Below are 26,400 nucleotides of genomic sequence, written 5' to 3'. Positions count from 1 at the left end.
TTGCTGGTGGAATATGCTCTAATTTGTCACTGAAAAGCTACAAATCTACAAATCAAATAAGTGAGGGCTTGTTGGATGAGTGTACAGCTCACATGGCAATGCAACTGGGCGAATCCAAAAAGAAGTAAATGTAGAAAAATATTTAGAAAATATTTAACTGGTGTACTAACATTATAAGACCTAAAAGTTACTGGATAGATTTTATCCAAGAGGCCTATCAGTTTTCTTTGAGATTACAGTAAATTGCTTACTATAATTTTATCTCTCAAGATAAACTTTTATGATTTTTTCCAGTGTGGCTTTTTGCCGTCAAGCTGACACTCGCGATAAACACTCTGCAAACATTTAACGTTAACTAAGACAGAGAACGGACTCGGACCACGAGTCTGGCTGGCCTGTTAGCTAAGACCGAAAGCCTGGCTAACCTATTAGCTGGAAGTGAGTGCCCGGCTAGCCCATTAGCTAGAACTGAGAGCCGTGCTATCCTATTCGCCATGAGTAATACTAGCCTGGCTAGCCCGTTAGCTAGTTGACACCTTGGACTTGGAATTCTCCTGCACTCGGGAATGTTGCACGCATCTGGCTAGTGTTAGTTGTACTAGCTAGCTATTGGCGCTAACCAAGTAAATTATATGTGCTACACATTTAACAGTTTTTTTTTATTTGGCTTACATCTTAAGGTTAGCTTGGCCCCAACGATTAATGTGCATGTGGTCTAGTCCACATGTAACATCAGTCACAAAAAACATCAATTTATTTTATTGCATAGCTTTCCATCATGATTCTTTTGTGCCGTAAGATGAAAATTAGTGTTTGGAATAATATAATTCTTTACAATTTAAGTAATATTAGTGGTTCCATGCGATTTAAAACTCTTATAGTTAACTCTCCCAACTCAAGCTGCAAACAAAGATATGCAAAGTGTTGGTAGACAAGTTGTAATGTCAGTCACGGCAACGTCAGTCACGCTATATTTATGTAATTACTGAAAAAATAAATAACCATTTTCTTGGATTATTATTTTGCGTTTATTACTGAGATGAATTGACAATATTTGTAACGCCAGTCATGACGGATTCGCCAAATTGAATGTCTTCCTGCTGCGTTTTTATTTGCAATTCTTTTTCTCAGCATCGAATATATTATATGGGGTGGGGGAGGTTATTACCCCCATCGCCCACATAAATTATGTCCTTGGTAGGAGGCTTCATTTTGAAGTTTTTCTGTGGGACTGCAGTGTGCAAACTTTGGGGTTTCAAATTGACGGTACAATTTATCCTGCCACTAGATGTCACTGCTAGCTAAGGAATATGCAGTGAACTGCAACAATTCAATGGGAGTATGTTTTGGTATGGGTGTTCAAAATGAAACGTCATCAGCTCATGCACAACCACGGGAGTTTGGGATTTGGAGTCCCGGCGTGACGAAGTGACGTTTAGTTTATGTTTTGCGTCAGTTGCTCTTGCTGCGACTGAGCGAAGATGGCGGATTCAGTGGCAGCTGGGCTCGGAGAAGAAAAAGACACTGAAACGGAGGACAAGGAGAGGGAGAAATTGACGGGGAAGAGCAAGATAAAGGCAGAGAAGAACAGCAGCCCTTCAGAAGTTACGGAAACTCTGGGTTTTTATGAGAGAAACGCTGGAAAGAAGGGTAAACAGAGCAGTCTCTCAGGTGAGTCTCCCGCTGGTCAAGCAGCCAGCTGAGCCAGTGTACCAGTGGTGGCCGCACCGCTGCCCAGATAGCTGTGTCTCTGTGGACCGTGCAAAGGCCATGACGCTGTCATATTCGTGTTTTTAATCGTTACTCTAGATATTAGCATTGGAGTGTATTGAATAGATTCATCATATTGCAGATTGGCTACTAGCTAAACTGCCAGCTTATTAATGCTAGCTAATGTCAATGCTGTGTCGCGAATGGCATTTATTGTCATAACGTTATGTTTAGCTCACTGAAGATATAAAGTTAGTTGTCTACAAGCTAACCTTAAGATGTAAGCCAAAGTAAAAAACTGTTAAATGTGTAGCATATATAATTTACTTGGTTAGCGCCAATAGCTAGCTAGTACAACTAACACTAGCCAGATGCGTGCAACATTCCCGAGTGCAGGAGAATTCCAAGTCCAAAGTGTCAACTAGCTAACGGGCTGGCCAGGCTAGTATTACTCATGGCGAATAGGATAGCAAGGCTCTCAGTTCTAGCTAATGGGCTAGCCGGGCACTCACTTCCAGCTAATAGGTTAGCCAGGCTTTCGGTCTTAGCTAACAGGCCAGCCAGACTCGTGGTCCGAGTCCGTTCTCTGTCTTAGTTAACGTTAAATGTTTGCGGAGTGTTTATCGCGAGTGTCAGCTTGACGGCAAAAAGCCAGCTTCCATTCTAGAAAACATGTTATTGTTGAACCTGCTAGTATGGTCTATAGCACGCCGCTATATTTGAATAGGCTTACTGTCAATATTCTAAAACCTGCGAGGCTTTGTCTCCGTGCGTGGTTAACGATAGCCAGCTGTGTAGCTTACTATCTGTCAAACGTGAACGTTCGCTCTAATTTACAGGCTAACTGGGAAAACAGCTGGACATCGCAATATGTAACGCAGAACAGTACAGTATCTCGTGGCTAACTGGCTGAATAACTAGCTATTTACCTTCTATTAGCTGGGTAACGTTAACAGAATAGAAATGCTAAGTTAAATGCCTAAGAGATAATGAAAGCTTAGAGAATAAATGCTTCGTTTTAAGCTATGGGGAGATCATCGACGTGGTTAGGTAGCCCATGTATGCTCTTCGCTAATGTTTTTACCCGTCTAACCTCATTCACCAGAAAGTGTCTGTGTGAAGTGTATCCACGGATCCACGTCCCTGATGCTGTTCTTATGTGTTGTTTGGTGGCCAGGATAAATCTCACTGGAAATGCACTTTACTGGCAGCTCATAATACGCTAATTTAAAGGATACACAGACATATTAATAGATTTCTACCTTGGAACATTGACCGTATTAACATGGAAGTAAACAGGTTTTTTCGCGGACCTCATCTCTGTCCAATCGGAAGTTGGACTCGGTATCGCAGGCATTATTTTCTGAAGTTAATGTCATGCTGCTTCTTTCCAAAATAAACAATGTGTGTTTCAGGAGTCTGTTAAGGTGTACTTGCCTTTCTCCAATGTATTGGGTTATTTCAGGGGGACAGAGGTTAAGGTTAAGTTTCAGCTGTACATGAAATATTCGTGGTTTTTATTGGCTGTTGGGTGGCCTGGTGAAAGTGCTGCTTGGTTCACAGTGAATGAATAAAGCCAGGGAAATTGTTTAATCAGCTGCTATGCTTTTCATTTTAGCTGCTTTTAAAAGTGTAACGGAAACTTCAAATGCTCTTACAGTGCAGTTATAAGGCATGCTCTCAGTAATTAAACGGTGCAGTTATGAGAGAGACTCTGAATTATAAAACTGCCTCCTGGGATCTTTGAGTAAACTGCTGCGCTGATGACGGGCTGGTTTATGGGATGTTTTGTAAGCGTGTTTGCGAAGGCTTGACATTGACTCAGCATAACGTGCCACATTGCGCTGTAGCTCATTGAGGGTACAGATTGGGTGTGAATGCAGTCATTATCTGCCTGAATCACCAGCCTTTTGGCATAGCTTTCAGCTGCTCTGGCCTCAAGGTGAACCTGTAGCTCCAGGTGACAGGTACCTGGCATCGGAGCTGGAGGTGGATACGTATATTTACACTGTCTCTACGGCAATACTGAACTGTCCCAGGCTTTGCTTTCTGGAATAGTGAAAAACTCCTCACTCTGCGGGGCCACTGTAAGACAGGAGCCAATCACAGGGCAATCACTGCTCACAGAGGCCCCGCCTCTTACTTACAGTGGAACAGTGGTGGTAGGTTTTCTCTGATAGGCTGCTTGACCGGTAACTGTAGAGCTCACATAGGGGTGCTGACCTGCATCTGGAGGAATGAAGCTCCCTATATGAAAAGTAGGAACCCTTGAGCAAGGCCCTTAAAGGCAGACTATGCAGAATTTTAGGCCTTCAAGTGGCCCTTTATTTACTTCCACGCCCCCATTCTCAACCCTACTCGCCTACACTCCCAAGATGATTCTGGCTGTTGCAGATGGTGTGATGGCAATGAGCTAAGAAAACCGCCGTCTAGTTTGATTCATGAAACATCTGCTTTAGTGGTCGCTTTCCACACAAGCCACTTGGCTAGCTTTTTAATGGACACTTGTGTTTGTATTTAGCTAGATGTTCTTAGTGGTGATACTAATGTTATCCACTGCTAACACCAGTGGATTTCAGTTAGTTGTACCTCGCCTTGCTGGAAGCACGTTTCTGTAACATAAGTACGGATACTGACAAACGCATTTATTTTTAAAATGCCCAGGAGAGGCATGTGGAAGCCGATGGAATATCACAAAAATATAAGCAGTAGTACTGTGCAGTGGGACTCACCTATCATGGCCTGCCAGCTGACTTACAAAACTGAATTTAATTTGCTTATGACGGCAGCTATTTACTGCATTGTTACCAAACGCTAGCCAGCCACTTGCTTAATGGGTTAGCCACCATGGCTCATTTCTTGCAAACACGGCTCACCACTGTACTAGCCAATCCATACACATCTCCTCTCACCCTCATAAAGAAGGCCCATGCCCAGAAGCGGCCTGAGGAGGTTTACAAATACAAGTAGACAAGCAGGGTATTGGGCAGAAATGAACACAGACACAGGTTATCAGTGTATCGTACTGACTGAATGTTTTTTCTTTTATAATATCTTCAAGGTGAAAATCCTGCATAGTATGCCTTTAAACCAAAAACTGCTCCAGGGGTTTTTCCTTGTTCTCTCTCTCTCCCTGAACTGTTCTCTCTGGCATTTCTCCCTGGGTGTCCTTGAAGAAGGACATGTTCTTAATGAACCTCACATGCTTAAATAAATGCTTAAAGAACAAATTGCTCAGACTCCATGTGTTCTGCAGTGGTGTTGTGGTAAATATGTGTAATTATTTTTGTTCCTGATATTCAGATCTGTCGCTTTTCCGGTTCATTGGGACGGAGCTGACGAGGGGCTACTTCCTGGAACACAACGAGGCCAAGTACACAGAGCGGAGAGAGAGGGTGTACACCTGCCTGCGCATCCCTCGAGAACTGGAGAAGGTGCGCCTCTGTTCTAAAGGGTTAAAGTGTGGGTAGTGCGTGTGTAAAGGGTTAAAGTGTGGGTAGTGCGTGTGTAAAGGGTTAGTGTGTAATGCGTGTGTAAAGGGTTAAAATGTGGGTAGTGCGTGTGTAAAGGGTTAGTGTGTAATGCGTGTGTAAAGGGTTAAAGTGTGGGTAGTGCGTGTGTAAAGGGTTAAAGTGTGGGTATTGCGTGTGTAAAGGGTTAGTGTGTGGGTAGTGCGTGTGTAAAGGGTTGAAGTGTGTAGTGTGTGTTTACAGGGTTAAAGTGTGTGTGTTGTGACTAACCCCACTGGCACCATTGATGCATGCTCAGTGCCACCGGTCACAGGGTTTACAGGGTTAAAGTGTGTGTAGTGTTGATATTCATGTAAATACAAAGCTGGTGAAGACCTACAGTATAACGTGATGTCAGAATAATTTATTTACGACCTCCAGTAAAGCCTGATTTATTCTTGTCGTGCGACCTGTGCGATAAGTGTTGTATAACTAAATGTAGTATGACACTTTTTCTCAGTGTCGCGCACCTGTCGAACTTTGTCGCCGACACAGTCGAACTTTGTCGCCGACACAGTCGAACTTTGTCGCCGACACAGTCGAACTTTGTCGCCGACACAGTCGTACTTTGTCGCCGACACAGTTGTAATTTGTCGCCGACACAGTTGTAATTTGTCGCCGAGACAGTCGTAATTTGTCATACAGTGTTGATTGGACAGCCAGATGGAATACTGAAATTAATTCCCATGGACAGCCGACTCCAGGCTCCGCCGTGTTTTAAAAAATGTAAACATCAGCTGTTTGGCATCTTGTTACCAAAGAGACAACTAAACCGTTTTTGCAGACCATCCCCAAAGTATTAATGCAAAATATTGCAACACTTTAATTTTTGTCATACGACACTTACACTCACCACTTCATTACAATCTGTGACAATGCAGTCCAAAAGTGTTGAGCTCACATGGAATGACCTGACTGTCTGTTCTGCATGGGGTCAGTGTTTGAATAAATGGTCAATCACCGAATTCTGGCGTTGTGCCATTTTAATTTCACATTTCACTTTAGTAATAGATCTTAAATGAAATGCAGTGTTGCTGAATGTGGTCGATGTGGTTTATTTTTGGCTTTCATTAAGTGGAGTTGTTATTTTTAGTCTGGTTCACCTGCTCTGTGTTGAGTGATGCATCCCTAGGCAGAATACTGACCTCAGACCAATGATGATACGGTAACTCCACAGTCACACTGCATTACCATGTCTGTCCAATAGAGGGTGCTGTTGCCTCAATGAATCCTCATGCTGGTCTTAAGGGTGCCAGTGCTGCCATGTGTACAACTTTGAGCCAGAGACTGCGCAGTAGGGAAGCGGATGCGGTCCCTGCACTAAGTGTGTGAGAGAGAGTGCCGCAATCTGTCCCTGATTAATTTACAAAGTATTGCTGTATTGTGCTAAGAAGAAAAAACAGAGATTGCCAGTACATTTTCTTGTGGGAAAACATAATTGACTGGAGCTAACTGCAGTGACACTAGTGAGCACCGTCTCTCAGCACTCTCAGCATGACCAGGAAAATTGCTTCAGAAAAGATAGCTCGACTTTGACCCATTCAGGTTGAGTAATAGTGCGTTTGCAGTTTGACCACCAGGGGCAGCGGTAGTCCCCATGCAATGTGTCAGGTTCTCCATGTGTAATCTCATTTTTATCAGCACACAGATTCACTGGAAACATGGACCCTCACCATTTCTTATCACAACAGATCTGGTATTTGCACTACAGTTTGCAAATTATTAACAACATAAAAGGTGATATGAAAAGGTGAAATCTCATATTTTGAATGGATGGATTGTTGTGGTTGCCTACCAACAATGAGAAGCCATTTTGGCTCCATTACTTGAGGTTTTCAAGGGAAAGGAATTTGCACTGCCACTGCATGGTAGACGATGTGGGTTTGTTTTCATGTTTAAGGTTGTTGTTGCGTATGTGTCAATGTTCATGTTGACCTTCAACCCTGCAGCTGATGATATTCGGGTTCTTCCTGTGCCTGGATGCCTTCCTGTACGTGTTCACCCTGCTGCCCCTGCGGGTCCTGCTGGCCCTCGTCAGACTGCTGACCCTGCCCTGCTGCGGCCTCAGGTGGGTGCCATCATCATATCTGGACCTCAAATCCAAATTTGACCCTGGTTTTCTTTTCTCCCTGATAATTTTTTTTTTTCAATTGCCGAACAATTAGTGCTACTGGCCAGACTGTCTTCACACCTGACTCCCAGGTACAGGGAGGGTGTTAAACCAGCAGTTCTCAGCCCTTGAGGACTGTTATTTGATGATCCCTTCCCTACACATGGGGAACATCCATATGCAGCTATATCCACCAGCAATGACGCATGGGGAAGAAGGGTAACCAGGTTCTGATTATTCCCTTTCTCCTACTCTCTCTACCTTCAGGGCAAATATCTGCCCCTTCTGCAAAAGGAGCAGGTAGGCCGGACGCCTGGCCCTGCTGCCTTCTGCCTGCGCAAACGGCCGGTGTGGCTTTGCACAGTTTCTCTGTAGATCCAGCTCTGGGGCAGCTTGGCTTCCGTTCTCTAACAGGGCTGTGTTTCCTTCTGTAGAGGCTCCACTGAATACTGAACCGCAGTATTAACACTAACGTCTGCTCTGGGGCAGGACGAGAGAAACAGGCCCATTAAATGCTCTCACTGCTTCACACAGCATACACCTTCATGCTCTACGGCTCCCCTCACATTGAGGGTCTGTGCCCCGGGGAGGGAGGGTATGAACGCCCACCCAGGCTTTATTCTGGTGGCAGAGGGTTCTCAAAGATGGCAGAAGGTTGGAGTTGTGGAATCCACTTCTCTCAATAGAAACTGTAGCCTGTTTGTCACAGTGTGCAGTGTGGTCAGCCCCACATACTGACTAACACCCCCTAGTGGCTGAGAGTGGGTCTGCCATGGGAACTTTTCACAAAAATCGGATATATATTTACTTTATATGTAAAATCACACAGCACAGATACTGCTATTTCTGCTGCTGTTGTTTTAGTTCATGATATCACTCAGCACCTGTATATTGTTCCAATCATGCATCATGTCAGAATTGCGCAATAATTTACTTTGGCAATTCTTCCTAGAGAACTGCCCTGTGTTGCCATTTCGTGTCTTCTGCTGGCTAGACTGTGAACAGCACGGAACTGTGTCGAGCCTCAGAGAACAGCTATTAGCTTCTGGGAACAATGATTAGGTTCTGAACCTCTATTAGCATCAGGGAACCTCTATTAGCATCTTGGAAAAGCTATTAGCATCAGGGAACAGCTATTAGCATCAGGGAACAGCTGTTAGCATCAGGGAACAGCTGTTAGCATCAGGAAACAGCTATTAGCTTCTGCGAACAGTGATTGGCATTTGGGAACAGCTCTTTCCACAGCAGTAGTAGCCGCCAGTCCTGACAGGTGGGCTCACAGACATGTGGCTCATTTTAATTGAGCCTCCTTCAACTGTTATCACTTCCCTTTCTGCCACAGCTCCTCTCTCCTCAGTGTCATGGCTCCCTGGCTACCATAGCTGTAGCATAGCTGTAAAATAGCCATAGCATAGCAGTAGCATTTGTTGAGGGCAGTAGATGCGCCAAAATTAAATACAATACATTTATCTGTCTTCCTGTTGTTCGTACAGACCTGTTAACACCAGCACCTTCGGAGTGTTGAAATTCGAACTCCCTGCAACTGTACGCTCGATTTCACTGCGGTGAGAGTTAAGCAGATGGAGGTTAAATTGCGAGATTTGGGGGTCTGTCAGTCCATGCGCAGCAGCTTTCAGTGGAGGGGAATTAGCCTGAGTGGCTAAGCTGCGCTGCAGGGTGCTAATGGAATGAGTGGGCTGTTTAATGTGATGAGTTTGACCTGTAGTCTCCCCCCTATGGCTGGCCTGCCATTGACCCTATGCTGCAGTACACCGTGTCCTCCTCTACTTAGCCACAGGGGGCGCTCTACATAGTCCAAACTTTTCATCTGATTATTAAACATTAAATCATTCTGGGGTTATGTTCCACCTCTATTTATATGCTGTGGTTCCCCCGTTTGTATCAGGTAAACGCCAAAGTGTTATAAATATTATTTAAAAAAAACTTTAGTCATATCTTACTGTGTTTGTTGCCTGGTTTTATGAACACCATTGACTGAATGCTTTTGTGTAATACTGTAATGTAATCTTCAGAATTATGAATGTGAAAGCATTCTTAGGAATTTGTAATTACAGTGCAGCTGTTAAAGTGATTTTAGGTGTGTGTGTAGCAGTGTGTGTATGTCAGTCACATGGTGCAGATTGTGGTGCTGGTTTAGTGTGTATGGACCCACTGGCTCACCTCCACCTGATCAGCCTATAGTAAATACCTGAATATCCTTCAGTAATTTCTAATATTCTGTTTAATGTTCTTTTATGCATGTAGCATGTTGTAGTTAGTGGTATTATAATAATGATAATAAATATTAATATTAATCACAATAATAATATGTCTGCAGGCTAAAGTCTGTGCTGTTGTGTAGTTCTATCTCTAGACTAACATGTACTTTTCTGTGTGTGCGTGTTCGCACGTATGGGTGTGTGGGCACGTGTATATGTTTATATGGGGGTGTGTCTGTGCCTGTGTGTGTGTGTGTATTTGTGCATATGGCTGTGTGTGTGCGTGTGTGTGTGTGTATTTGTGCATATGGCTGTGTGTGTGTGTGTGTGTGTGTGTGTTTCCAGTGGCTCGCGGCTCCTGCAGCCAGCCCAGGTGTGTGACCTGTTGAAGGGTTTCATCATGATCCTGTGCTACTCCATGATGCACTATGTGGATTACTCCATGATGTACCACCTGATCCGGGGCCAGTCTGTCATCAAGCTCTACATCATCTACAACATGCTGGAGGTACCAGTGCTGCAACACCAGTTCACCAATCATTAATAATCAACTAAAACCTGACATACTGCTGGTGTAATACGTGCTGGAGCTACTAATGTCCTGCACGCAATTATGGATAAAGAACTTTCTAAAAATGTACCTTATGGTTAAATAATGGGGTGTTGTGTTGGACAGCCTGTAAGTGGTTAAGGTACACGACTGGGACCCGCAAGGTTGGTGGTTCAATCCCCGGTGTAGCCACAATAAGATCTGCACATCTGTTGGGCCCTTTGGCAAGGTCCCTAGCCCTACATTGCTCCAGGGGGGATTATCTCCTGCTTAGTCTAATCAACTGTAAGTCGCTTTGAATACCACCATCAGCCAAATAACATGTAATGTAATGCGTTGGATCATTTGTTTTTGAGAAATTAGCCCTCCCCCTTGCATGTAGCAGATTGCCTATTTGAAATTGGCCCTTCCCCTTGCATGTAGCTGATTGGCTGTTTGAAAGTAGCCTTCCCTCTTGCTGGTAGCTGATTGGCCTTTTGAAACTGGCCTTCCCTCTTGCAGGTTGCGGATAGGCTGTTCTCCTCTTTTGGGCAAGACATCCTGGATGCGTTGTACTGGACGGCCACAGAGCCCAAGAAGAAGAAACGAGCCCATATAGGAGTCATCCCCCACTTCCTCATGGCAGTGCTGTATGTGTGTATCCTTTCTGCAAGGTTCAAAGGTCAGGGTTCAGCACTGCGTGCAAGTTTGAGCAGTGTGTGTGTTTTAGTTTGAACAGTTCGTTTGAGAATAGTGTATGCTAGCACTGTGTGAGTATGTTAGGTTGAGCTGTGTGTGTAAGTTTTTGCAGGGCGTGTGTTGGTTTGAGCTGTGGGTGTGTGGTAGGTTGAGCTGTGTGTGTGTGTGTGTCTGTGTGTGCGCAAGCGTGTGTGCTTGCGTGCGTGTGTTAGTTTGAGCACTGTGTTTTCCTTAGCTCTTCCTACAGTTCTCCACGCCATTCTCATCATGGTCCAGGCAACAACCCTCAACGTGGCCTTCAACTCTCACAACAAGTCCCTGCTCACCATCATGATGTCTAACAATGTGCGTTTCTGCAAGACGTTACCCTGTATATCAGTTAAACTCACATATGCTAGATGGCTTGTTAGTTTACCTGTAGTTGGTGCTGGCTACAACAGGTTCGTAAGGTAGAAACAAGGAACGATTTTGAAACTGGTCATTAGCTAGCTTGATAGCTGGCCAATATTATTGTAAGGATAGCTGGATTTCTTGCTAGCAAAAACCTAGTTACAACAGAGATAGCTACATTGTTAGCCAGTAACAAATGATAAATTGTTTTTTAAGAAATTGTCATTAGCTATCTACATTTATGTATTGGTGCAAATTGAAGTAGCAACTATATCATATAAACACACTCACAGGTAACTGTATTGCAGAGACCGGTGACAACAGCAGATCTGATTGCCTCAGTCTTATACGGGTCAGATTGAGTTCACTTTAAGCCTCTTTGTGAGGTTTGAGCACCTTTAGTTACTGAGATGACTGTGTGAGAAATTATTTACATCAGCTCACCATAGTGCCTCTGTCACAGGAAAGTAAAGTCACTGCAGTTTGATTGAACAGACCTTGTCTCCTGTGTCAAACAGTTTGTGGAGATCAAAGGAAGCGTGTTTAAGAAGTTTGAGAAGAATAATCTGTTTCAGATGTCCAACAGCGGTAAGTTCTGCCAGCTCAGCTTGTCATACCATAAAAGGTCAGGAGGCCATGATTGGTCAAAGGGCCTGAGGGCGTGGCTTTATGAAACACCCTGTGAATCTCATCAGGAAAAGATGATTGATCCATCCGGGCATGCTCAGATTTGAGTGTCATTGGGAAAAGACCCTTCTGAGCACGCTCAGATGGCATGAGGAGAGTAGAGAGGTCCGACATTGAGCACTGCTTCCTTTACAGATCCCAGACCTGGGGGATCTTCTCTCTTTAAATGTACAACTGGCTGTGATCAGGTGTCCTGAGTGTAAATTCCAGTAACGTTACACTGGATTCCACAGGATAACCTGCAGATTTTTTATTTATAAACTAGGAGAGATCCAGTTGCAACAATCTTTTAACTGTGCTTTTGTTTTTTTTGTATATGTCTGAAATGAGATTTTTTACATGTTTTTCCTTCGTAGATATCAAAGAGCGATTCACCAACTACGTTCTTCTGCTGATCGTGTGTCTGCGGAACATGGAGCAGTTCTCCTGGAACCCAGGTAACCCAGGCCCCACTGCAGCCCCACTGCAGCCCCACTGCAGCCCCACTGCAGCAGCAGTGCTGTTCAAGTGCTGTTTGCTGGAGAAACTCACATTTTCTCAACTAAACTAAAACTAAAAGTGAATAAATTAAATTGTATGTCACACTGGATCATGTTTTAGTCGCATTTTGGCATAAAACTTGTACTGCTGTGTAACTTGCAGATGAAAGAGGAGCGGGGGAAATGGTCTTATAGGCTGTGTTCTAGCGGTTGAGTGTGCTCTTTGCTCACACTGCATTCCACTGTGCGAGTGTGAGTGTGAGTGTGAGTGCGAGTAAGGAGTGCGAGTCGTCCCAGTGCTGATATGTGCCTCTGTGTGCTCCAGACCACCTCTGGGTCCTGTTTCCTGACGTGTGCATGGTTATTGCCTCTGAGATCGCCGTTGACATCGTAAAACACGCTTTCATCACAAAATTCAATGACATCACAGCAGACGTAAGTACAGTCCACATGAAGTCGTAGCAGATGCAATAGGTGCAATACCTATGTAGGTGCAGTCACCGTACAATACAACTCATGAACCCAAACCTGCAGGCTCCTCATAGAGCCAAACCTGCAGGTTCCTCAGTTCTAAGTTCTACTTTGTATTAAAAACCTTATTAAAACTTGCCATCAATGTTTGTGTTTTTGGCAAGGATGTTTACAAATTAATCGATAATACAGAAAATGTCTTCATAGTGCAGTCTGGGTGATGCTGCTTACTACATGTCATCAGAGCTGGAACGTTAATAAACTGGCTATATCTTATGTCCATCCATGTCTACTAGTTCGTTAAGTCACTGATATGCTCAGTCTGTAGTTCTGCAGTTTGTGGCAAGACTGTATACTGCATCCCTGTTCAGCAGTAAGATTCCTCCTGTCCTTCCTCCCCTCAGGTATACAGTGAATATAGAGCCAGCCTGGCGTTCGACCTTGTCAGCAGCCGGCAAAAGAACGTGAGTCAGCAACGAGAAACCACACCGTAGAGTCCAAAACAGCCAAAAAATGGACATTTTTACATAAACATCAATTTATGTGAAATTGGCCGTCGCGATTTCCGACTGATTATGATAGAGTGGGTCATAAATGCAGTTGGAGATGTACGTAGCGTACTGAATGTGACCTCTGTGTGACCTCAGGCTTATACAGACTACAGTGACTCTGTCTCGAGGAGAATGGGCTTCATCCCCCTTCCTCTGGCTCTGCTGGTGAGTTGAACTCAGAATTCCCTTCTCTGTACTTACTGTTGACTGCGTGAGACGCAAATTATTCATGATAACCATGTTTAAAACTAGCAATCCGTTTCCTGGTTGTTCGATAAATACATTTTATGATTGAGTCTGTCTTTTAGCTGTTATTTCTGTCTCTGGAGGAATGTAAGGATCGCTATGATTACTGCTGTGTTGTGGTTGGTCTGTGGCAGCTGATCTGGGTTATCTGATGTATGTGGATGTTGTGTGCAGCTGATCCGGGTTAGTATAATATCTGATGTGTGGATGTTGTGTGCAGCTGATCCGGGTTAGAATAGTATCTGATGTGTGGATGTTGTGTGCAGCTGATCCGGGTTAGTATAATATCTGATGTGTGGATGTTGTGTGCAGCTGATCCGGGTTAGTATAATATCTGATGTGTGGATGTTGTGTGCAGCTGATCCGGGTTAGTATAGTATCTGATGTGTGGATGTTGTGTGCAGCTGATCCGGGTTAGTATAATATCTGATGTGTGGATGTTGTGTGCAGCTGATCCGGGTTAGTATAGTATCTGATGTGTGGATGTTGTGTGCAGCTGATCCGGGTTAGTATAGTATCTGATGTGTGGATGTTGTGTGCAGCTGATCCGGGTTAGTATAGTATCTGATGTGTGGATGTTGTGTGCAGCTGATCCGGGTGGTGACGAGCTCAGTCAGGATACAGGGCTCGCTAGTCCTTGTCTGTCTACTGCTCTTCTACCTGGGGTGAGATTCATCTTCAAATCCGCCGTTTTACACTACTGCATGTGGCTTCTGTGTCTTTCTACCTCGATCATTCATACCACCGTAGATATAGTCTAGGTTGGTCTGGGTAGTTCTGTTTGAAAGAACAAAATATTAAAATCCCTTTGTTGTTGTACACACCTTTGGACCGTGCTTGCTGGGAGTCGGGACGATGATGTTTAAGTGCGCACCTTCCTCAGTATTGATGAGCTCAGTACACCTCCAGAGGGTTCAACAATGCTTCCCAGGCTCACCCCAAACAATATTATCTCCTCTTGATGTTTCTTTGCAGCCCAGCTGCAGTCCCTCCTCTTCATCCAGAGCCATGGGCTGGATCTTTCAGTTGCTCCAGTGAGGGCTTCAATGGCTTGGCTTTGGCTTCTTTCAGCAGCATTACATTAATGGCATTTTGGCAAACGCTCTTATCCAGAGCGACGTACAGTTGATTAGAATAAGCAGGAGAGAATCTTTGCTCAAGGGCCTAACGGGTGTGCGGATCTTATTGTGGCTACACCGGGGATCGAACCATCGACCTTGCAGGTCCCGGGCATGTACCTTACCCACTATGCTACAGGCCGCCCTGCATGGTTGTTGACCTGACCTTCCCCTGCAACCAGCCTACACTCGTCAGACCCTAGCTTTCCATCCGCATTGTTCTGTGTGGGCTGCCAGCTCTTGAGTACTGGAGTCTCTTGCACTAGTAGCATCCTCCCAGGGCGCGGTGAGCTTGGTGATGTTCACGATGCACAGCGAGGGGGACCAAAGCTCAAGATCTGGTCAGAGGTTAGTTGTGGCTGTCTAAGCTGGAAAGCAGTGCCTTTGGTCTAAGTCAACCTGCATATTCCAGTCAATCTCCGGGATCAAAGATCGGGCCCCGGAATGCGTCTCTCCTTCTTGGACAAATGCCCTTGACAGGAGGACAGGGGGACAGAGGAGGCAGGGCACTGATGGTTGTCCGCCTGCTTTCCAGTGTAGCTGCAAGGAATTGGTTGTGCCTCCAGGTGTATCTGCCTTGTGTGAGGCTTGTCTGGCAGCCAACCCTGATTTGTTTCAGGGTTGCTGCTGTTGAACAGAGAGAGTACATCTCTCTGGGTCTTCACCGTACCACTGTTTCAGGTTCTTGGGGGGGATAGCAGGACATCATATGTAGCTCATATCATGATGCTGGCTTTAAATGCTTCCATTACCCACAGCTCCTTCCAAGAGCTCTTCCTCCTCTCCAGTCTTTCCCATCTCATTCACTGTCCCCGTTTTTAATGAAGCAAATGCATTAGCCCACCTTGCCACCTGCTCTTGCTGTCGCACCTCCGGAGCACCCGGGGAGCGGGGAGATCCTGCCATGATGCCTGCTACCAGCTGTTGCCATGCTGTGGTGCACTCTGCTGTCATCAGGCATAGTTGCACATCCTGAGAGTATTTTTTCAGGTGAGCTTCTTTGGTGTTGCTAGTGTTCCATTCTTCTCCTTTGAGGACAGTCCCTTCATGACTTGAAGGGTCTTTGTAGAAGTTGGACCTTGTCTGTTCCTTCCTTCTGCGTTTCTTCCTGAGGTTCTCTGCTCTCCTCCTTTTTTTTTTTAGCAGTATTCTCTCCTTGACCAGACACTCTATTTCCTGTTGCCTCATGGTCTTAGTAGGGATGTATGATGTTCTTTTCTTCTTCTCCACTGTTATGAAGTGTTCTGCACCATAGATGTAGAATAGCACTCTCATTCTCTCCAGCTTCTTTACTGCGTGCCACCCAATCCGTCTACGAAACTGTGGAGATCTGCATTGACAGTTTTCCACTCCTTCTTCTCACAGGATAGCCTTGGTCTATCTTCAGGCCTACTGCATAACCTTTGCCCTGCCAGTAATGCAACTCTGGAGCTTGTTTACTGCTATTGGTGTTGTTGTCTCGTATGTTGTTTATTGATCAACTTAATCATAGTCTGTAGCGAGTGCAATCATTAATAGAGGAGGATCGTCACACACTCTATTTTGCCCCCCCAGTTATTGCAAATGCCAATGTTTTTTGGTGTATGTTGGCTGTATTCTTTAGTATACATTCTGAAGAAGACCGTGTGTGTTGAAATCTTGTTGCTAAATTTCAAAAAGCCTTGTAAAGTATTATGAAAATATGTTTTACAGCCTGGTTCGTAGTACTTGTCTCTAAAATCAAAATATTTACCTAAAAATAGCACATACTGTAAGTAGCTGCTGTTTACCCAGTAAATAATAGGTCATTTACAGCCTGTAAAATAATGTTTTATTTCCACCCCCTCCATTGGCCACTGCCACAGTCATAAGACTGCACAGAGCAATAGTGTGTGTATGTGTCCTCACAGACCAATACAGGCCACTGTTGGACTGAATGGATGTACCTGACATGCACAATGACCCTGTACAAACTCTCTCTCCAGGATGATAACACTCAAAGTCTTGAACAGCATCGTCCTGCTGGGAAAGTCTTGTTTATATGTTAAAGAGGCCAACATGGAGGAGAAGCTGTTCCAAACCCCTCCCACTGCAGCCCCAGGGAGGGCCTCCAGCAAGACCAACAGGAGCAGATCCACCGCTCCCCCAGGTAAGAACACAGACTGCCCCCTACCCCCCTCCAGGAACACAGACTGCCCCCCAACCCCCACCCCCCTCAGGTAAGAATCCATCCAGGTTAGAGACATGCACCAGAAGCACACTAATTAGCCACTTGAAAAGTGAATGAACTGCCCTCTTTTTAAACTCTAGTGTCATGTGGACGGTTCTATGGCTAGAGCCCGGTATAAGATGTTGGTCCATTAACCCTGTGTCTATCAACTTAGAGAAATGGTCAGTTCTTCTTTTATTGTATGAAAAGAACATTTCAGAGGAAGGAGTGTTTGAAAGGGCCATGGTATATTCACAGCTCTAACACTGCATGTGAAAGACCCTGCACTGGTGTGGTCTCTCTGGTGTCCTGTGACATTTGACCAGTGTCCCATGACCCTGCCCTGTCTGTACACACCCTGTAAGGCGCTGCTGCTCTGTGTCTGTCTGTCCAGCTCTGTCCTGCAGTCCTGAGTACAGCTGCCTGCTTTTGCTTGGGCTGAATTATTCTACTGCCCCCCACTCAGCAGCCTGTTCTACTGCCTTGCACTCAGCTAAGGGCACACAACTAAGGGCACACTCTGCCAGCTAAGGCCACACAGCTAAGGTTCACTCTGCCAGCTGAGGGCACACAGCTAAGCGTACACAGTTAAGGTCACACTCTGCCAGCTGAGGGCACACAGCGAAGGACACACTCTGCCTGCTAAGGGCACACATCTAAGGGCACACGGCTAAGCGTACACAGCTAATGGCACACTCTGCCAGCTAAGGGCACACTCTGCCAGCTGAAGGCACAAAGCTAAGGGCACAGAGCTCAGGGCACACTGCCAGCTAAGGGCACACTGTGTTCAGGCTACGCCAAGTTGCAGTTTGTTCGGGCTAGGCCGGGGCTCACTGTGTTCAGGCTAGGCTAGGCCACACTGTTCGGGCTGGGCTACGGTCCACTATATTCAGCCTAGGTTAGAATCGGACACTCTGTGTTCAGACTAGGCTAGGCTAGGGGGTTAGTGTTTTCAGGCTAAGCTAGGCTAGGGCGCCATGTGTTCAGGCTAGGCTGGGGCACACAATGTTCAGACTAGGCTAGGGTGCACCCCTCCCTTGCTCAGCTCTCTGCTCTTGTCTCCTGTCTCTGCCCCAGGGCCGGGGGGGCTTGTCTCCCCGCTGCTTACTGCGACAGACCCGTGTGCAGCTGCCTGCCCCAAACCCTCCTCCCTGCTCCCCCCACCCCCCGCTGGCTTCCTGTTCCCCCAAACCCCAGGTAGGGCCCATCAGCGACCCAAAACCCCCTCCCGCTCGAACCCTGTTCCAGCAGCCTGCTCATGCTTCAGTACACAGAGTGGGCTCTGCACAGCATGCTGGGAATCTGAATTCACAGGGAGGACTTGCTCTGCCAGCCGCACAGCATATTGGGAATTGGAGTACACTGTGGACTCACTGTGCCAGCTGCATGGCATGCTGGGAATTGGAGTGCACAATGAGGAGTCACTCTGCCAGCCTCACAGCATACTGGGTACCCACAATTCCTGTTTCAGTCTCAGGTCTGTCTGAAGCTGAAATCTCACAGCGGAGGACTGCGTGTCTGTGTGAACAGATCACAAACTTTCCAAGATTCACAGGTTTTGACTGGGATGTTTGCTTCTAATTTAAAGGCTTTTTAATGTGCTGTCTACCTTTATAAATCCCTTGTGCATGCTGTACTGTGTGTTAGGGCAGGGAGTGATAGAATAAATAATCCTCAAGCAATTTAGAGCATGAAAGCAGTAACAAAAATATTTGCTTATAAAGTCAGGACAGAAGAGTGGTGTTGAAAAACCATTTTGACAGAATGACTTGTTCCAGCTTCTTTACTTTGTCATTTAGCATTTCCCAGTGGAAAAAATATGTGCTCCCTTCCTGATTTACTCCATTCTTGCATATTGTCACAATGAATGGTTTCAGATCTTTATACAAGATATTAGTCAAAGAGAAACACAAAATTAGTCAGAGTAAACACATTTATAAAATTATTTCATTTATTTAATGATAAAAGTTATTGAACAGCCATACCACCCAAAGGAGAAAGTATCCCCTTCATTGCTCAGTCAACAAATTAACCACAATTAATTGATAATTACATTCAGCCTGGCTTAATTGCAGCCAGCTATGTTGAATGTAAACCTCACTCATGTTGAACCTTCAGACTTTAGTAGTTACCACAAAGGTTCTACAAGCATACTTTGCCACGATCAAAGGAACTTCCAGAAGAGATGAGGAATAAGTTCCTTTCCATACCCTTTCAGGCTGGAAAGGGTTAGTAAGCCATTTCTAAGGCTCTAGGACTCCACTCAACCGCTGTGAGAGCCATTATCTCCAAATGGAGAACCCTTGGAACAGTGATGAATCTTCCCAGGAGTGGCCAGCCTGCCAAAATACCTCCAGCAGTGCATCAATACTACTCAATCGGGAAGTCGTAAATGGTCCCAGAAGAACATCCACAGATCTGCAAGCCTCTCTAGCCTTTAATGCCAGTGTTTATGACTCCACAATAAGGAAGAGACGGGCCAAAGAAGGGATTCATGGGAGAGTAGCAAGGTGGAAACCATGACTAACCAACAGAAACATCAGTGCTCATCTCACATTTGCAGAAATGTACGTGGATGATCCCCAAGCCTTTTGGGATATGTTCTGTGGACAGATGAGTCAAGTAAGGGCACACTTCAGGTCCCATTATGTCTGGCATAAAGCAAATGTAGCATTTCACAGTCAGAACACGATACCAACAGTCAAACGTGGTGGTGGTTTCATGGTGTGTTGTCTGTCTGTGAGCTGAAGCTGAAGAATAATTTGGTTATACAGCAAGACAATGTATAACCTACCATTTTGTCTGAATTAAAGCTAAGAAGAGTGAAGAGTGGGCTAAAATTCCTCCACAGGGATGTGAAGGAATAATATCAAATTCCTTTTTCACATGGGTGATACATTATGGCTTTTTTCATTAAATCAAAATTATTTTTTTTTAAATGTGCTTTTTGTGTGCTACATTTCCCTTTGTCTAGCATTACATTTTATCTAAAGATCTGAAATCAGTCAGTGTGACAAATATGCAGTAATATAGGAAATCCGGAAGAGGGCGAATCCTTTTTCATGGCACTGAATATTGTACCTAGAAATTCATTGCTGGTTTTTCTGGAGAGATCTCACGCTAGGGCTATGAATGTAAATTCCATACAATATATAATGTGTTATTTTCATCCATGCACACCTAACCCTGACCCTGTGTGTTTTTCCCCACAGAGAGGGGCCCTTCCTTCAGCTGGTATATGTGGTATAGTACCTGTGGTTTATGCTGAGTGAGTCGCACTAACAGAGCAGTGTTCTTACCCCCCAGGAAATCCTGCAGAGGAGGGTGTGTCCCCGTCCATCACCAGCCAGCCCACCCATCAGGCGGAGAGCCCTGCCTCCAGCCCGGACCCCAGCCCCGGCCCCGCCCCTGGGCTGCCCCCCAGCAGCTCCGACCAGTTCCTGACCACGCCCGACGACAGCGAGGAGAAGGACCTCCCCCCGGACGGGGCCCAGCTCAAACACCGTGCCCCCAAAAAGGACCTGCTGGAGATTGACCGCTTCACGATATGTGGGAACCGCATAGACTAACCCCTGCCCGTCACCGGGGACACAGCAGGACCGCAGGACTCACAAACAGAGCGGGGCCGAGTATTTATTGAACTGCACAGTGTAATTTATTTTTGACTAGAAGAATGAAATGTAGCTTCTGCTTTTGCCTAAAGTGGACATCTACTGGGAGGGGCCTGGTGGAAGAACAACGCCCATTCCCTCAACTCTAAACCCGGCCCTCTCCCTCTAAACTCCGCCCTCTGACCCCGCCCCTCTCCCCCTAACGGCATTTCCTGGATGTTGCCTCTGGGATGAACAAATGGAGCGCCCCACCCGGATCAGCCCTTTCAAGGCCTTCATTGCAGAACGCTGTGCCTAGAACACTTCAGAGGAGCTGACCTGCAGTTTTTATTAGAGAACTATGTAGTGCCACAGACGCTGAGAGAACATCAACTCACTCTCCCCCAATACAGTGACACAAACACTGAAGGAACATCAACTCACCCTACCCAAATACAGTGACACAAACACTGAAGGAGCATCAACTCACCCTCCCCAAATACAGTGACACGAACACTAAACGAACATCAACTCACCCTCTCCTATTACAGTGACACGAACACTGAAGGAACATCAACTCACCCTACCCAAATACAGTGACATGAACACTGCACAAAGATGCAGAGAAGGCATCAATTTAGCAAACTAAAAATCAGAATCATAACCCGTCAGTAATCTGGTTTTCCTTAGAGCAGCAGACCGTATGAACGCTGGGATAAATGAATGTGCTGAAATGATGAGTTTGATTCAAATGTAGTCCATGTAAAAAACATCTTATAGGTTTGACTATTGTATTTGAAGCTGCAACTAAATTAAGTGATATTTTGACAGCAAACACAGAACTTTTGTATGTCATCACATGGTAGGCAAAGATTTCTGCTGCAGGGAACTCATGATTATTTCATTCTCCAGTGCAGTCAGTATTTTTCACAGAAACATGTTACACACATGCGTGTGTGTGTGTGTGTGTGATTGGGAATAATTTACAGCAAACAGGCTTTTTTGCCAGGTGTGTACTTGCTGTAGTTGTGATGTTGGATTGTTTGAGTTGTGCTTTGAGTTTTTTTATTTTTATTTTTATTTTTATTTTTTTTGGACTGAAGTACCATACTGTCTTAAGCTTCATGCTTTGCTCCAGGGCTTATTACCCTGTGGCATTTTGGTGTTTGACTCACAACCTTGAACAAATCATTATAGGTCTGTTTCCATGGTGAAATGACATTACTTACCGCTGTAGGGAATGCTGACATGCGTGTGTGAAAGTGACCTGCTTGCCTGGAGGTGTGTGGTACTTGTGTACAAGCTATTGCCCTGAGAAACCTATTTGGACAAAATTGCCAATGAAGTGTGTTTTGGGAGTGTTTTTTTTCCTTCCAAATGTGATGTTTTAAATAACCCATTTCACAACTCTTCTATGTTAAATCTACAGGGGAGGTTACCAATACATGCATATAAACATGAGTTAGCTGCCAACTTTTTAAAAGGCCAATAAGATATTTTAACCTGCAAGTTATGTATCGGCGTGGGGCGTGGCTCAAAAAGGCTTGAATTGTACGGCTGTCATTAAAGACTTATCAGAAGACTGAAATTTACACACCAGCATCAATCCTGTTTTCACCCACAGAAACATCTGCCTATACATTAATCATGACATAGTTGAGACGCTTCTGTTTTGAGAACCAGTCTTTTAGCGGGTTGGTTGGTTTGTCAAATAGCATTTTTTTGCATAGAACAATTTTGAACACCTCAGAATTATCTTTGTTGTGTGTTGTAAGCAATATGAAAGAATTATGGTTTCAGTCATTTTAATTTCTCATGTTTCAAAGCATCTGTTCTTCTGTAGGAAGCACAGCAAATTGGGGGTGATAAATAAAAGATTTTGTAACTTTTTTGGTTGCCCTTGTGGAAAGCATTTTGTGCCAATTTGTGGGACTACAATAAAGACTTATTCCGTCCCAAATCTACCCATAGTTCTTTACAGCATATTTCATAATAAACCCAATATTATGTATATAATAATATCTCAAGCACCATAATTGGACAGTGACACGTTTTGTTTTTTTGGTTATGTACTCTAGCACTTTGTGTTTGAAAGGATACACTGAGGAAAATTAGTTTGAAGTCTGTTAATTTCAGGATATTTTTATCCACATCGGATGAACCACTTACCTTTTGTACGTGGTCCCCCCATTTTAAGGTATAAGTATTTGTTGAATTGGCTTCACAGATGTGTTTCGCTAGGCATGTATTCGTTTGTGTCGTTAGTGAATGCTGAAGAGAGCTGTTGATGTACGGTCTTGTTTCTAGACTTTTCGATTGCCTTTGGAGATTGTTGTTGGGGTGTGACAAGATGAGGAAGACAGCAGTGTCGATGCAAATTAAGCTGACCGCCACAAGGCTCATAAATTAAAATCAATCAAGAACAATGCAGAAACCCTTGTCATGCCCAAGTCAACAGCTTGGTTCATTATTAACAAGAAAAAAACAACTGGTGGGCTCAACTCAATGTCAAAAGCCCCAGTAGATTTGTCAAAGTCTACCATAAGTAGAAGACTACACCAGCAGGACTACAGAGGGTACACTACAAGATGCAAACCACTGTACTTTGCTAGAAAAAAGCCCCAAGACCTCTGTAACAGATTCTTGTGGACAGATGAGACAAAGTTTAACATGTACCAGAGTGATAGTACAGACTTCAGACAGAAGAAGAACAATTAATTCTGATCAGATAGAACCAAATGCCTCCAAACATATTGGACGGCACTTCAGCATGCAACAAGACAATGACCCGAAACATACTGCTGGAGCTACAAAGCGTTTTTTGATGGTCCAAAAGTGGAAAATCCTTGGCTGGCTGAGGCAGTCACCAGATCTGAATCCAATTGAACTGGCATTTTACATGCTGAAGGAGATTGCAGTCCCCTAAACAAGCAGCAACTGAAGATGGCAGCAGTGCAGGCCTGGCAGAGCATCACCAGGGACGATACCCAGCATCTGGTGATGTCGATGCATTTCAGATTTCAATCGTGATTGCATGCGAAGCATATGCAACCAAATTTTATAAATGATTACTTAATTTATGTTTTACTGGCGAATATCTTTTTGATACCCGAAAATTGGTGTGTACAAAAGTTTCTATAATTTCTAAACGGTGCATCCAATACACTCATATTAAAGCTGACTGCGATTGTCATTGCATCCTTTCAAATGCAAGAGTACAGAACCAAATTAACCAAAAATTGTGTCACTGTCCAATGAATTATGGTTCTCATTGTATGTTTAGGGTAGTTTTGGGGTCCAGTTCATTCTGTTCTAGATTGTTCCTGCCGCCTAGTGGTGAAATAAGCACACAGCACTGCCTCCTATATCACCTCAAATTTTGTCCATGAGTACCAACTTTATTGAGTAAATGAGACCAATGTGACTAATCAAGTTATATTCACAACATGTGTGGCACAAGGTTTCCATTATGCGAAAAGCAGCATCTGTTGTATATATATATATATATATATATATATATATATATATATATATATATATATATATATATATATATATATTTAAAATGCAGTTCAAATACTCAGTGGGATTTGCTGCCATAAACACCCATAATACTTCCAGTTTTTTTACGTTCACTTCGACCCTAATCTCACAAGCTTGTGCTCAATTTTCAAACCCTTAGACACAACACTCAAAGTGGTAAGCACTTCTAAAACAGCCCGTCCACCTGTTCAAAACATGCATTGTGCATTCATATCTTTGAAGAAATGTTGCACTTCCAAACTCATAGGTTCAAATTCCTCATTTTTCATGAAATACTATAGGAACATTTGTTTAGATCGCCCACACAAAAGATACCTATAGATTCACTGTTTAGTTGTTTTTACAATACTTTAATATAGCATGAAAAAATACTTGATACATGTTTCAGTATGGTCTTTTTGTGGTTCTAAATAAAGGGAATAGTGGAATCATTGAAAAAAAATTATCACATACTGTGGGTTTGTTTCAGTTTTTTTTTTTTTACAATTGCAAACAAGTGTTTTTTTTTTTTTTAGAACTTTTTACAGTTCACACAAGAGCACTGTATGTGGACCAAACGAAGTGATTTTTTCATTGCTTTTACAAAAAATCAGGGTGAACCACCAAAAACTATACATTTCTACAGTCCAATTTGAAAATCAGAAAATAGTGCATCGACTGTAATGGCACTGGTTGTTAATATTTTTTAGATCATTGTTCTATGATTGACACAGTGCTGGTGCTGGTGCTTTTCCTTTGAGACATGTTCACAGTGGTTTGGTAGTTTTGATCCATTTTGTGAATGAAATTAACTAACAAGCTGCATGTTGGTGCAGAGTTGTCTGAAGAGTTTTGAAAAAGTACATTTTTTTGTAAAAAAAACTGTAGTCATAGTAACAAAATTATAGGTGCAAAGTGGAAGACACTGTCCTGTACCAGGACAATCCCCCCCTACCTCTAAGATGAGAAACAAGGCCACCTCTCTGAAGGAGTACTTGTCGTCTGCTATTCCACTGACCACCTCCTCTTCCTCCTCCTCTCACTGCTTGATCTCTATTCAAACATGAATCATCTGACTGCTCCATGTTGTTGCTATGTTGTTGTAGATGGATACACATCCTTACTCCTGCTCTTAACACTATGTAAAATCAATCATCAGTCATTTGAACACCAGCTCAAACGTGTGGGACAAAGGCTGGTGATAAAGTGGTAAAAAAGTAATTTGTCCGAAGTAATTGGTGTCAATCAATGTATTTATCTTAAAACATTCATGATCTAAACATGGAATGTTGTTACAAGTAATCTGTTTCCATAAAACTATGTTTTCAGAGTAATGTTACACTGACTTATAATTTTTAGTAGTTGGATACATTGGTAGTTGTAATGAATTGTAATGGATGGAAAGACAATATTTTCCAAAGTGTTTCATATTTTTGTTTTCAGCACAAACTCAGCTACAATAATATGCAACAGTAAGTTGGTCAGAATCATATGAACCATATGAATCATATCCGAACAGAACATGGGGAAGCAGGCACTTACAAAATAAACTAGCAAGTCAATAAGATCTTTTAGGATCTTTTATGTTTTGAGAACAAAAATATTATTGAATTGAGATGTAATAAATGAAAAGACAATATTTTCAAATGTAATGTGTATTTAATTTTTAAATGCTCATTTTAAATTGAAAGTTAAATTGAGTCATTGTGAACTAGCGATTTGGTTCAGTAATCAAATTATTTTTGGTTTATGTACATTGTATCCAAGCAATTGAAAAAAGTATTTAGAGTTTAGAAATTTTGATTATCTGTTTTGAGTTCTGTGTCTACAGTTTTGTAAAATGACCTCAATGTTCTGAAATTAGTGTCAAAGTGATTGTAAAAAACTGTAATAATGATCTGTGACCATGGAGCATTTCCCATTTTGCTGCCGTTGGTTAGGAATGGGTGATGAATACCGGGTGGTTCATTGCAAAGTTAGTTGTTGCTCCTTCCATCGTGGTCTGTCCTACTATATTGTTGACTGACAGGATCAACTGCGCTCCTGCTTGCAATTCTACCATTCTCTCTCTCTCTCTCTCTCTCTCTCTCTCTCTCTCTCTCTCTCTCTCTCTCCCTCTCTCCCTCCCTCCACCTCTCTCACTCACTCTTTCTCATGCTCACTGACGGCTCTGGAGGCACGCGAGCGATGAGCAGCTGACCGAGATGCCCACCCTGAACTTAGTCTCCGCTGAGTCTGGATCAGTGTCATTATTACATTATTATTGACAAGACCTGCAATACGGATAAAGCCAGATTTCTCCCTCCTGAATAACCCTTCTTCCCTGAGTTTATTCCCTTTTATTTCTGGTACTCTGGTGTTTTGTGGGACTCTGGTCCTGCC

The 26,400-nt window shown here is 43.8% G+C and overlaps 1 protein-coding gene across 4 annotated transcripts; it reads left to right on the top strand.

The window, feature by feature from the left end:
• Positions 1-1,476: 1,476 nt before the first annotated feature.
• Positions 1,477-22,385, top strand: tapt1b (transmembrane anterior posterior transformation 1b). Of its 4 annotated transcripts, XM_061244785.1 has the most exons (16): positions 1,477-1,671; positions 5,014-5,144; positions 7,169-7,287; positions 7,597-7,629; positions 9,894-10,056; positions 10,600-10,735; positions 11,024-11,121; positions 11,685-11,754; positions 12,210-12,290; positions 12,658-12,767; positions 13,208-13,267; positions 13,451-13,519; positions 14,189-14,265; positions 16,683-16,846; positions 17,984-18,103; positions 20,213-22,385. In XM_061244785.1, the coding sequence occupies exons 1-16, from the start codon at positions 1,482-1,484 to the stop codon at positions 20,473-20,475; spliced, it is 1,884 nt and encodes a 627-aa protein (XP_061100769.1). In that variant the 5' UTR covers positions 1,477-1,481; the 3' UTR covers positions 20,476-22,385. The 4 variants fall into 4 exon arrangements, with proteins under 4 accessions (XP_061100769.1, XP_061100770.1, XP_061100771.1 ...); XM_061244786.1 differs by lacking the exon at positions 7,597-7,629; XM_061244787.1 differs by lacking the exon at positions 17,984-18,103.
• The last annotated feature ends 4,015 nt before the right edge of the window (positions 22,386-26,400 follow it).

This window comes from Conger conger, chromosome 6, assembly GCF_963514075.1.
Source record: "Conger conger chromosome 6, fConCon1.1, whole genome shotgun sequence".
NCBI lineage: Eukaryota > Metazoa > Chordata > Actinopteri > Anguilliformes > Congridae > Conger > Conger conger.
This window is presented reverse-complemented; position numbering and strand designations above follow the sequence as displayed.

Excerpts from the sequence above, each read along its gene's own strand:
- tapt1b (XM_061244785.1), top strand. The coding sequence starts at position 1,482 with ATGGCGGATTCAGTGGCAGCTGGGCTCGGAGAAGAAAAAGACACTGAA. Across the intron at positions 11,122-11,684 it reads CCATCATGATGTCTAACAAT|TTTGTGGAGATCAAAGGAAG; the intron begins GTGCGTTTCTGC and ends TGTGTCAAACAG. Across the intron at positions 12,291-12,657 it reads GCAGTTCTCCTGGAACCCAG|ACCACCTCTGGGTCCTGTTT; the intron begins GTAACCCAGGCC and ends TGTGTGCTCCAG.